Raw genomic sequence first — 12,538 nt, 5'->3', positions numbered from 1 at the left:
TCATATTGTTCAGTCATATTAAATATTAGGGCATGGGCAATATGACAAAAATCTCATATCACGAAACAAGTCATCTCATATCCTGATAATGATATACTGTATATCACTGTATAACACCTTTTCTGTAAAATTCAATCAATTAATAGTGTTATATGTTGACCACAGCAAAGAACAATTTTTTTTACATTTAAAGTATACACACAGAAATTTACGCATTCATATATGATTATATTTCTCACTTGATTTGGAACTTCAGTTTGATTAAAAACACGGAAATATAAAATAAATATTAATAAACCATAAAACACTTTTCAAAAACTAATCATTACAGGTGCAACATAAAAATAAAGCAATGTAACTGCATCTTCCTCATGATGCTGTTATTCATGTTTCTGTCATGTTTCTGTCTGCATATATAATGGTTTGTAATATTGTGCTCATATAAATGATAAAAAAGTATTACAGTAAATAATGTATTTTGTGATAGCACAAAATAAAGAGCCTAATATGAAATGCTAGACTTTTTATTATGTCATTTTACTTTATGATAGACAGTGAGTACGGAAAGTATTCAGACCCTACTTAGATTTTGAATTTTTTGTTATGTTGTAGCCATTTGCTAAAATCCTTTAAGTTATTTTTTCCCTCATTATTGTACACACAGCACCCAATATTGATAGAAAAAAACAGGATTGGTGACATTTTTGCAGATTTGTTAAAAAAGAAAAACTTAAATATCACATGATTCTAAGTATTCAAACCCTTTGTTCAGTATTTAGTAGAAGCACCCTTTTGATTTAATACAGCCATGAGGAAACGATGCAACAACTTTTTCTCACCTGGATTCGGGGAGCCTCTCCCATTCCTCCTTGCAGATACTCTCCAGTGCTGTTATGTTGGATGGTAAATGTTGGTGGACAGCCATTTTTAGGTCTCTCCAGAGATGCTCAATTAGGTTTAAGTCAGGGCTCTGACAGGGTCATTCAAGAACAGTCAAGGAGTTGTTGTAAAGCCACTCCTTCATTATTTTAGCTGTGTGCTTAGGGTCATTGTCTTGTTGGAAGGTAAACCTTCGGCCCAGTCTGAGGTCCTGAGCACTCTGGAGAAGGTTTTTGTTCAGGATATCCCAGCACTTGGCCACAATCATCTTTTCCTTGATTGCAACCAGTCGTCCTGTCCCTGCAGCTGTAAAACACCCCCACAGCATGATACTTCACATGCTTCACTTTTGGGACTGCATTGGAAAGGTGATGAGCAGTGCCTGGTTTTCTCCACACATACATCTTAGAATTAAGGCCAAAAAGTTCTATCTTGGTCTCATCAGACCAGAGAATCTTATTTCTCAGCATTTTAGCAAACTCCATATGGGCTTTCAAGCCCCGACTGGTGGAGGGCTGCAGTGATGGTTGACTTTCTACAACTTTTTTCCATCTCCTGACTGCATCTCTGGAGCTCAGCCACAGTGATCTTTGGATTCTTCTTTACCTCTACACCAAGGCTCATCTCCCCCTATAGATCAATTTGCCCGGACGGCCAGCTCGAGAAAGGGTTCTGGTCTTCCATTTAAGGATTAGGGAGGCCACTGTGCTCTTGTGAACCTTAAGTGCAGCCGATTTATTTTTTGCAACTTGGCCAGATCTCTGCCTCGCCACAATTTTGTCTCTGAGCTCTTCGGGCAGTTTCTTTGACCTCATGATTCTCGTTTGCTCTGACATGAATTGTAAGCTGTAAGGTCTCATATAGTCAGGTGTGTGGCTTTCTCAATCAAGTCCAATCAGTATAATCAAACACAGCTGGACTCACACGAAGGTGCAGAACCATCTCATGGATGATCATAAGAAATGTACAGCACATGAGTTACATACATGAGTGTATACAGCAAAGGGGAAATTTCAGTTTTTCTTTTTTTAAAAATCTGCAAAAATGTCAACAATTCTGTGTTTTTCTACCAATATGGGGTGCTAAATGTACAATAATGAGGAAAATAATGAACTTACATATTTTTGCAAATGGCTGCAAAATAACAAAGACTGAAAAATGTAAGGTCTGAATACTTTCCGTACCCACTGTATATTGTGATATTGCACAGCCATATCAGGCCTAGTGTTTCATTATGTTCTCTGTAGCTTTTGGTTGTGATTTCTGTCTCCGGAAATATATATTCTTCTTTTTCTCCTCAGTACTGGTGCGATACTTGCGTTCTGATGGCAAAGCTCATACTGTCAATTTACAAAACCCTGCTCTCGCAGAGGGACGCACACAGTCACTTATACTCAGAATTGGTGGACTTAGACGGAGTCACATAAACCTTGAGCTTTATGTGAACTGCCGTTTAGTCGACTCTGCTCAGGGATTGCCTTCATTCGTCGGACTTCCATCAGAGGCGGAATCTGTGGATGTTCGCACCGGACAGAAGTCTTATGCCAGGATACAGGTGATTCTTTTATGCCTAAATTCCTTTTTTATAGTTAGTGTGTGAATCCAAGCAACTGTATAGCAAAACCATATAGATCAAGCAGTTTATTTCCAGTCCTCTGTAAAGAAATGATCACTTTATTTGATAAACAGATTTGATTTTATTCAAGCATACTTTACTCAACCATACTATAGATTTCATCAAATATGGTTTGTTTGTTTTTTTGCATCAAGCCGGGGTGCATTTCCAAAAACCATGGTTAGCTAACTAAAGTCGCAAGTCCTGTCGTTACAAACATAGTTCGTTGATTTGGAGTTTCCCAAATCTATAGTTTCAACGAACATGTCACAAACTTGTATGCTTACTAGATAGCATACGAATGTGGGCCACTTTAGGCAGTTATGCAGCACTGGTGGTATTCCTTTGACCCAGACAAAATAAATGTGAGCCTGAAGTGGCCCACCTGTACAATGTCAAAGGGGGGCCAAAGATTTAAATTCATATATTGGCCATTTAAGGCAAAGTTTGGCACTTATGGCAAAATGTAATCTGAATGTGAGCTCAATGTGGCCCATGTGGAAAATGATAAATTTGGCCCAAATGACAAAGGACAAATGTGGGCCACAGTTGGCAAAATAGTGGTATAGTCATTTAAGGGTAATCTGGGTCTAAACCTAAAGTAGCTTACACGTGTAGGTGCAAATGTGGCCCAGTTATCTTAAGACATATGTGGGTCACTTTTGGCAAATATTTGGCACAGTAAGCTCTCGCTATTGCGGCTGTGAGCCTTAAGTGGCCCAGAAAAACTATGGCAAACGTGGCACAGTTATTTTAAAACGTAGGTGGGCCACTTTTGGCGAATATTCGGCACAATAAAATCTGGCTAATGTAACTGATAGCCTATAGTGGCCCCAGTTATCTTAAAACATATGTGGACCACATAGACTAAAGTCACCATCATGGAGAAAAGTGTTTGCTTTAGTTGGGCTCATAGCCCTGTACCTCCTAATATATTTTTTTCTTTTGGGCTGTTATAACTGTTAAGAACTTTGCAAAACCTGTGATGGAATAATATGATTCACTGATGTTTACAAATGTTTAATCCTTTATCAGAAGTAATAGGCCAGATCTGGGCCAGAATCTAAGCAAACTGTTGCCAAGAATAGGGTCAGTTCTGGTTCATTTGGTTGAATTCTGGCTGATATGTGATATTGCTATGGCTTAATTGTGACCCAGATCTGGCAAACAGGAGCAGACCGCCCATGTGCCATCATTCCTTGCGGTATGTGGGCCAGATGTAAGTGTCTAGTGTGAGCCGGATTTGAGCCACATAAATTTTGCTAGATGGGCTGCACCTACACCGCTAGAGCTGTAGTTAGAAGCATAGTTCCTGGCTGTGTTTTATTTCCAGTTATCCCCCTATGCCCCGTTCATTTAGAACATTCTGAAATTTGAACTTCAAATTCAGCGATTTTCGTGTTTACAATTGCACTCCCTTTGCAGTGCACTTTAAAAACATTGATGTCATTTTGAACAAAGCCGTAGCACGAAAGCTATAGGCGACCTATTATTTAAAAGTGAAATTTATGTTACGTTTTCAAAGCTTGTGAAAACAAAAAACATAGAATACATTAATGCTTTTCATTTATAGTAGGTTATTTATTAAGTATATGTACTGTATATGACATGGGCCTGTTGGTTAGAACATTTCTGCAGTGGTTTGCCTGTCAAATTGTAAAAGGTGTCTTTACAAAAAAATAAAATAACAAACAATAATAACAAAAATAATAAACAATATCCTACATAATAATAATAATAGGGCGACGCAGTGGCGCAGTAGGTAGTGCTGTCACCTTACAGAAAGACGGTCGCTGGTTCAAGCCTCGGCTGGGTCAGTTGGTGTTTCTGTGTGGAGTTTGCATGTTCTCCTTGCGTTTGCGTGGGTTTCCTCTAGGTGCTCCAGTTTCCCACACAGTCCAAAAATATGCAGTACAGGTGAATTGGGTAGGCTAAATTGTCCGTATGTGTATGGATGTTTCCCAGAGATGGGTTGCAGCTGGAAGGGCATCCGCTGCGTAGAACATGTGCTGGATAAGTTGGCTTCTGCTGTTGGGTCCCTAGATTAAGACTTAGCTGAAAAGAAAATGAATAATTGAAATATAATAATATTAATAATAATAATAATCGTCATCATCATAATAATTATTATTTAAATTACTATTAAATAGGATTTTTTTCATTTCCTAAGAAAAAAATAAATATTAAATTTTAGTTCTTAATAAATAGCCTCATTATTTATTTATTTATTTATTTATATGATTTATATGTGATATTAGAATACGTGTTAGCTTTTGTGAGGGATTTTATGTTTTAGAATAGAATATGTAGTATTCTTAATAATATTTGGAAAGGAAACACAGGCCCTATATGTGCCATATACATATTTTTCAATTAAAATGAAAGACGAGTGCATGTTTTTGCCAAAACTATTATTGGATTTATTATTTTTTTTTTTTTAAGTCGTGTGCGCCTGGTCAATGAGCATGTGAGGGGTACGAGATCAGGAAGTTCTCGAAAGCTCCCCCTGTTAAAGAAGGAAAGGAGGAGATGGGGTGGATGGGGGGATTAAAAAAAAGATAAGGGAGTAATGTTAGTTGGGCTATTTATAGTGAGTTTGGAATGATCCGATTAGCTTACTAATGATTACGGATGAGAGACCAGTTGCGATCAATCATATCAGATGCTCCTCTCGAAATTAGTTTGTGAAACATTATTTTATTTTGTCTGCTGAAATATAAGAAAAGTGTAAATAAAAACACTATGGAAGCCAATGGCATTCATACAGTAAGCTGTCTGGTTACCATTGATTTTGTTCTACAAAAAAAATTATTTATTTTACTGAATTGATAAAAAGGGTCTCATATGCTTGCTTCTAAATAGATACTCTAGTAATATAAGGTTAATCAGAATAACACATGCACAAAGAGATAGAAAAGATCTGTTTTGACTTACTACCCCACAATTACCCCAAATGTCTTCGCAACCACATCACCACCACCCATTAAACTCTCATAGTGCAGTGAGTTTGTTATGTATATCTAATTAGCGCTGCCTTCAGTATACAAAGTTGTGGAAGCATTATACTGAATGTGTTCAATAGAATCTTGAAAAAGAGGAATAAAGATAGACGTTGTGCTCATCAGAGATAGTGTGCATGTCTCATATTTATGTCTATATTTTAGGGTTTAGTAGAATCTGTTAAACTGGCTCTCGGAGGCTCTTTGGCTACTGCTGGTCTCCTCATTGACTGTCCGTTTCAAGGAGATTCAGCAATAAACAATGCAGGTAAGAATGAGCCTTATAGCATCAGCGAATGATGCCCTTTGAGTACTGAATGTGTTAAACATATCAGAATCAGAATATGCTATGTTGGATAATGTGTCCAACAAGCACTGGACTCATTTGTTCATTTTGAGTATAACAAATGAACAATAAGTATTATAATCTGAGATCTTTATATTTCTGGATTTCAATTAAAAAATATATATATACAAAAAATAAATGTGCTTTCTATACATCACTGTAGTATGCTCATTACAAAATTAAAAACTGTCAATACATACTACCATGTAAAGATGTACAAAGTGCACAGTATCCCATAATACCAAATGGGATAATAACTCACTCCTACCATTGTCATATCATCATACTGCCCTCTTGTGGCAATGCAAAAATTATGCCCACATGTATAGAATACGCACGCATGGAATGTTAAGTGGACAGTGAAGGAATTGATATTGTTACTTAAAGCTGCCGTGTTGAACTTTATATAAAAAATCATGATCAAAAGTATCACAGTTCCACAAAAATATTATCTGCACAACTGTTTGATGTTGATATATTGATTATATGTAATTATTGTTTCTTTACAGTGGTCAGTGACATTAATGCCATCCTTGGTAAGTATCAAAAAATGATATGTGTTTAGACAATATAACCTGCCATCACATAAACACATGATGTACTATCAAAGTTGTATTATCTTCATGCTGTGATGACTTTCTTGATAATGGCCAGGTGATCACACCAAAGCTCTGATTGGACAGCTGATCATCTTTAACCAGATCATGGGAGAGCTGAGAGAGGATATCAGAGAACAGGTTAGAGAAAAACAGGAAAAATTATATTTGCTGCTCGTTCAAATTACTTGCTTAAAATAATATGAAACAACACTGTTCTTGACCAATAATTTTCATTACCCTCAGTACGCATACATATGTAAAAAATAAAATCATTAAAAATGGCAGCACGGTGTCTCAGTGGTTAGCACTGTCGCCTCACAGCAAGAAGGTTACTGGTTTGAGTCCCAGTTGGACCAGTTGGCATTTCTGTGTGGAGTTTGCATGTTCTCCCTGTGTTCTCAGGGGTTTCCGGGTGTTCCAATTTCCCTCACAATCCAAAGACATGTGGTAATGGGTGTTTCCCAGTACTGTGTTAGAGCTGGAAGGGCATCCACTGCATAAAACATATGCTTTAAACATATGCTGGAAAACCATGTGAACATATGGGAGAACATGCAAAACATGCATATGGGAAAAAATGCAAACTCCACACAGAAATGTAAACTGACCCAGCCGGGACACGAACCAGCGAAGCAAAGCTTCTTGCTTTGAGGCGACAATGCTAATCACTGAGCCACCACACTGTCCCGAAGGAAAAGATGTAGACAATAAATATAATTTTAAATGTTTTGAATAAAGAGAATCTTCACTTTAAACTTCAAGTTTGAGGATTTAGAAGAAACTACTTCTGTGTAGAAAAATAGTGGTCATGCTTTGGGTTTAGCAACTTTGATGACAATAGCCGGTTTCCATCCTAACGGGAAGCAAATCTTTTTTTAAAGTTTCATGCGTTTTCATCACCTATTATTCACAGTAACCCTGTTTCTCACAAGTCTAAAACCACTTCAGTTAAGCGTAAAAACTTATCTGTAAAGTAGGTCTGGGCGATTAATCGAAAAGCAATTGAAATGTAGTTGGCATTTCCATTATTTGTTATTTTTATACAATCCTTTAAAAATATGCATTTACACAGGATAGTGACTGTTATGTCACTCAATGAGCAATAACTGTGCTAATACCAGTTCTGGAATCAACATTTTTTTTGCCCAGTTCAAACGTTATATATAAAACCAGTAAATGTTATCAATGTAGATTAATTTAAACTGTGATAGTTAACCAAATGTTCTGGGTTTTTCTTTTAAACTAAGTGATTAAGATTAAATATTAATTATATTATATAAAATTTAAAGGACAATTAGAATGAAATGAATTTAAATTAAATCTAAATAAATATGTGCCATAACTATATTAAGTAGCACCAATGATTGAGTGAATGAGACGAGGAATAAACTAAACCCATAATTTCTTTTGTTTTTTTAGTTGAGACACTGGATTATATACTGTAAAATGAACTTTTCTTTCCTGTTTATTTGTTTGTTTGTTTTTTCAGACTAAAGAGATGTCTCTAATCAGGAACACTATTCTTGAATGTCAAGTGTGTGGTACGTGATTGAACAGAATAAAGGCTGTTCATGTTTTTATAACCACGTCGTAGATGACAATCTGTTTAATTCTTGGTTGAGCAGGATTTCATGAGCCCCAGTCCCGGTGTCTTCCTAACCCATGCTATACCGGTGTAAGCTGCATGGAGAGCATGATGTACCCAGGATATCAGTGTGGCCCCTGTCCAGAGGGTATGACGGGCAACGGGACACACTGCCAGGATATTGATGAGGTTCCTGCAAAGATTTCAGAGTTTATTATTAATATTTTTAGAATTTATATATAGAAAGCTTACAAAGTCTCTTTACTGTTAAGTAGTATGCTTTTCACATAATTTTCTGAAGAGGGCTTAAAAGGAAATAATATTCATTCTAAAAATATACTATTCTAAATAAAGTTTTTAAACAAAATTTAAGACTATGGAGCAATTCACATGACATGCAAGTAAAAATGATAAATTGTATGCTGGAGCAGAAAGTGGACATTACAGCTCCTTTTTCATTTGACTCTTTTTCCTCTCTCTCTCTCTCTATATATATATATATATATATATATATATATATATATATATATATATATATATATATATATATATATATATATATATATATATATATATATATATATATATTTTTTTTTTTTTTTTTTTTTTTTTTTTTTTGTCACAGTGCACTGTTCAGCCCTGTTTTTCTGCAGAGTTGTGTGTGAACACAGCTAAAGGTTTCTCCTGTCAGTCCTGTCCTATAGGATTCACCGGTCCAACACTCAAAGGGGTTGGTTTGGAATTTGCCAAAAGACACAAACAGGTAAAAATGTGTCAAAATCCAAATTTCGACCAATATTAGTGAGGATAACAAAAGCCACAATCTAATAGTATGACCTAACTGGATTATATAGTATGTATGTGATTCATTTTACCAGATTAACTTTGGTTCATTTTTTTACTGAGTAAATGTTGTTAATTTTTGTCAGCATTGTGTTGATATTGATGAGTGTGCTGAGCTCTCCGGTTCCTGTGTGCCAAACTCAGTCTGCATAAACACAGTGGTGAGTAAAACTGCTGAGATTTAATCAAGCAGAGCAGCTAAAACCAATGAAATACAAATATACTACTACAAAAACCAACGTCTCTCTCTTTACAGGGATCGTTCAAGTGTGGCCAGTGCAAAGCAGGATTTGTGGGAAATCAGACTGTAGGCTGTTTTGCAAGGAGAACATGTGAAACTCTTGGCTATAGCCCCTGTGATGTCAACTCACACTGTGTGATGGGACGCAATAGTGACGTGTCCTGTGTGGTAAGACTTAGCAAACAATTTTTTATGTTAAAAATAGATAATTTACTACCTGGAAATCTTTCATTGGTAAATACAGCTCTTAAGTGATACGACAAATTCTACTAAATGTAATCTAGTACAAAATTACTGTTTTATCACACAAAGTTTTAGGTACAGGGTACTAAACAATGTATTTTGGTGATATTTCTATTATCAAAAGTGCGGGAAGGGGAAGAAGCTGGGTTAAAAGAGTACTTGCAGATGTAAATACAAAATGTATTATAGATGTTCTAACAATACAAGTAATAACATTAGTATTAGGATGTAATGACAAATATTTACAATCAAATGCATTGTGTCAAATGATTAATTCCAGTGTTAGTAGTTTAATTGTCCAAACACAGTTTTAGGTATGAATAATGCAAAACATCTATTAAGACGGGATGTGGGTATAGTTAGTCGTCGTGGTTTGATTATGTTCAAAAGTGGTTTAAGGAGTTGAAGTTCAGTTGACAATGTAATTATGGATGTAAATGCTAAATTAATTATAGATGTACTTGCATAAAGACATTTTAAATGCAGGTATAATGTAAAAACTAACACATTAAATACATTGTGTTGAATGATTAATTGCAGTGTTATTACATAGTAGTTCGCGATACTTTATATATAATATAAACTTGGTCGCAAATGTATTAGTTTATCACTGCTTTTTCTTTTACTTTCAAAAGTATTTCTAAATCTAAAAAATCTCTCCACTTTGTCTTTGCAGTGTAATGTTGGCTGGGCAGGTAATGGGAACATCTGTGGTCCAGACTCAGACATTGATGGTTACCCTGATGAACCTCTTCCATGTATGGACAATGACAAACACTGCAGAGCGGTACATTACATTACATCCTCTTGACTTCAAGCATGGAATTTACAAAGAATGCGTGGTCAATTTATCTGCACAAAAATTGCCTAATGTATCCTCCATTCCACTGTCTGCTTCAGTATTATTCAATCAAAAATGTACTGGTTATAATATTCCTTTATCATCTGATGAAATAATGAAATCTTAATTGATACAATATGTGCAAATGTTTTCTTTAATTGTGCATTTGCTTAAGTGTGCATTTGCTTAATTTAATCTGCATGTAACAGCACTGCACCAGACCAAACAACATTTTGTTTGAGTTGGACTGCAAGTAGTTAGAAAATAGGACACAGAATTTGACTCTAAAAAGTGAAACAGTTGATTATTTGATTTTTCTAATTTGATTGTATTCAATATATACAAACCTTTCAGCTTAGCTGATGACAGCATGGTGTTTCTTTATAAAAACATGTATTTTAATATCTGTTGTTAATTCTAACTCTTCCATGTGCAGGATAATTGTGCAAACACTCCAAACTCTGGGCAGGAGGATACAGATGGAGATGGCATTGGTGATCAGTGTGACGAGGATGCAGATGGAGATGGAATTAAAAACGTTGAGGTATCTGATCAAGTAGCAATGATTTGTTAAATGATTTGAAAAATTATAAGATATACCAGTATTTTCAAATCGGCTGATGTATTTGAAAAATTAGTTTTCAGTATTTTCCTATGCAGAAAAATATGAACATAAAGTTAACAATTAAAAACATATGTACAATATTCTAATTCTAACAGCTGAAAAGTACTTATAAATGTAAAAGATATGTAAATGGCTATTTTTACAATATTTTGAAATTTATGTTGCAAATATGCACATATACAGTATATGACATCTTTACACACTACCTGACAAAGTCTTGTCGTCAATTACAGTTGTAAGAGCAACAATTAATAACTTGATTTCTAGTAGATCATTTGGAAAAGTGGCAGATGGTAGATTTTTGATGAATCATCTGTTGAACTGCGTCCCAATCGTCACAAATACTGCAGATGACATATTGGAACCCTCATGGACCCAAGATTCTAACAAAAGTCAGTCAAGTTGGATGAAGGAAAAATCATGGTTTGGGATTACCTTTAGTATGGAGGTGTGCGAGAGATCTGCAGAGTGGATGGCAACATCAACAGCCTGAGGTATCAAGACATTTGTGCTGCCCATTACATTACAAACCACAGGAGAGGGCAAGTTCTTTAGCAGGACAGCGCTCCTTCTCATACTTCAGCCTCCACATCAAAGTTTATGTAAGCAAACAAGGTCAAGTTGCTTTGGGGTTGGCCAGCCCAGTCACCAGACATGAACATTATTGAGCATATCTGGGGTAAGATGAAGGAGGAGGCACTGAAGATGAATCCAGAGAATCTTGATGAACTCTGGGAGTCCTGCAAGAATGCTTTCTTTGCCATCCCAGGTGACTTTATTAATAAGTTATTCGAGTCAGAAATGTATGGATGCAGTCCTCCAAGCTCATAGGAGTCATACACAATATTAATCCTTTTTTCACTGAACCATGACTTTATATTCTATACTGTACGTTATTTCTGTTAAGTGACAAGACTTTTTTCTAAGCAAAGTCAGACCTTACTTAATGCCTAAATAAATAATTAAAAATCAAGGCATAATCATATTTTATTTTGGTAAAATAAGCTTAAGCTTGCCTTTCATATAAGCCACTTCTGATCAACTAGAAGTAAAGTTATCATTTAATGTTCCTAAAACTTGGATAGGTGACAAGACTTTTGTCAGGTAGTGTATATGTGAAATCTATACATTAACTTGTATGTGAGATGAGATGTGAGACTTGTATGTGAGATTAATATGTGATATGATTTTCACCTATTGTCATAAATCAGACTTTTATATTGGTTTAAATGAATTGCCCTTAGCTTATATATCATTTTCCAGGACAACTGTCGTCTGGTGCCCAACAAGGACCAGCAGAACTCTGACACAGACTCCTATGGTGATGCTTGCGACAACTGCCCCAACGTACCCAACGGCGATCAGCTTGATACTGATGGCAATGGCAAGGGAGACATCTGTGACACTGATATTGATGGAGATGGTACAGTCCCATTTAACTGTTCTGTGGTTTTACAGCATTGTTCTGCTGCATCATCTGTCTTTACCACTGATTTTCTTTACAGGGATCCCTAACGTTTTGGATAACTGTCCTAAAATACCCAACCCCATGCAGACAGACCGAGATGGAGATGGTGTGGGGGATGCATGTGACAGCTGTCCTGAGGTCAACGACCCACTGCAGGTTAGACAAAGATAACAAGTTAAAACTATAGGGAAGAGAAGAACGGGGACTATCTAGTGATACAACCAAAGCTCCATCATCAAGATTTAGATTTCTAA

General features: G+C 35.9%; 1 protein-coding gene across 3 annotated transcripts in view; it reads left to right on the top strand.

The window, feature by feature from the left end:
* thbs3b (thrombospondin 3b) overlaps positions 1-12,538 on the top strand; it is a 29,251-nt gene that overhangs the window by 4,991 nt on the left and 11,722 nt on the right. For 2 of the 3 annotated variants that reach the window (XM_087294890.1, XM_087294889.1), the window contains 13 exons: positions 2,181-2,434; positions 5,659-5,761; positions 6,349-6,375; positions 6,494-6,576; positions 7,928-7,979; positions 8,064-8,212; positions 8,649-8,786; positions 8,953-9,027; positions 9,123-9,275; positions 10,027-10,137; positions 10,628-10,735; positions 12,080-12,239; positions 12,322-12,440. In XM_087294890.1, the coding sequence (XP_087151016.1) occupies positions 2,181-2,434; positions 5,659-5,761; positions 6,349-6,375; positions 6,494-6,576; positions 7,928-7,979; positions 8,064-8,212; positions 8,649-8,786; positions 8,953-9,027; positions 9,123-9,275; positions 10,027-10,137; positions 10,628-10,735; positions 12,080-12,239; positions 12,322-12,440 (1,532 nt within the window). The remainder of the gene's footprint in view (positions 1-2,180; positions 2,435-5,658; positions 5,762-6,348; positions 6,376-6,493; positions 6,577-7,927; positions 7,980-8,063; positions 8,213-8,648; positions 8,787-8,952; positions 9,028-9,122; positions 9,276-10,026; positions 10,138-10,627; positions 10,736-12,079; positions 12,240-12,321; positions 12,441-12,538) is intronic. The other variant, NM_001045214.1, reaches the window with a different exon arrangement.

The sequence above is a fragment of the Danio rerio genome, chromosome 19 (genome assembly GCF_052040795.2).
Source record: "Danio rerio strain M-AB ecotype USA chromosome 19, GRCz13ab, whole genome shotgun sequence".
Lineage (NCBI taxonomy): Eukaryota > Metazoa > Chordata > Actinopteri > Cypriniformes > Danionidae > Danio > Danio rerio.
The sequence above is the reverse complement of the archived record's forward strand: the minus strand, read 5'-3'. Positions and strand labels throughout refer to the sequence as shown.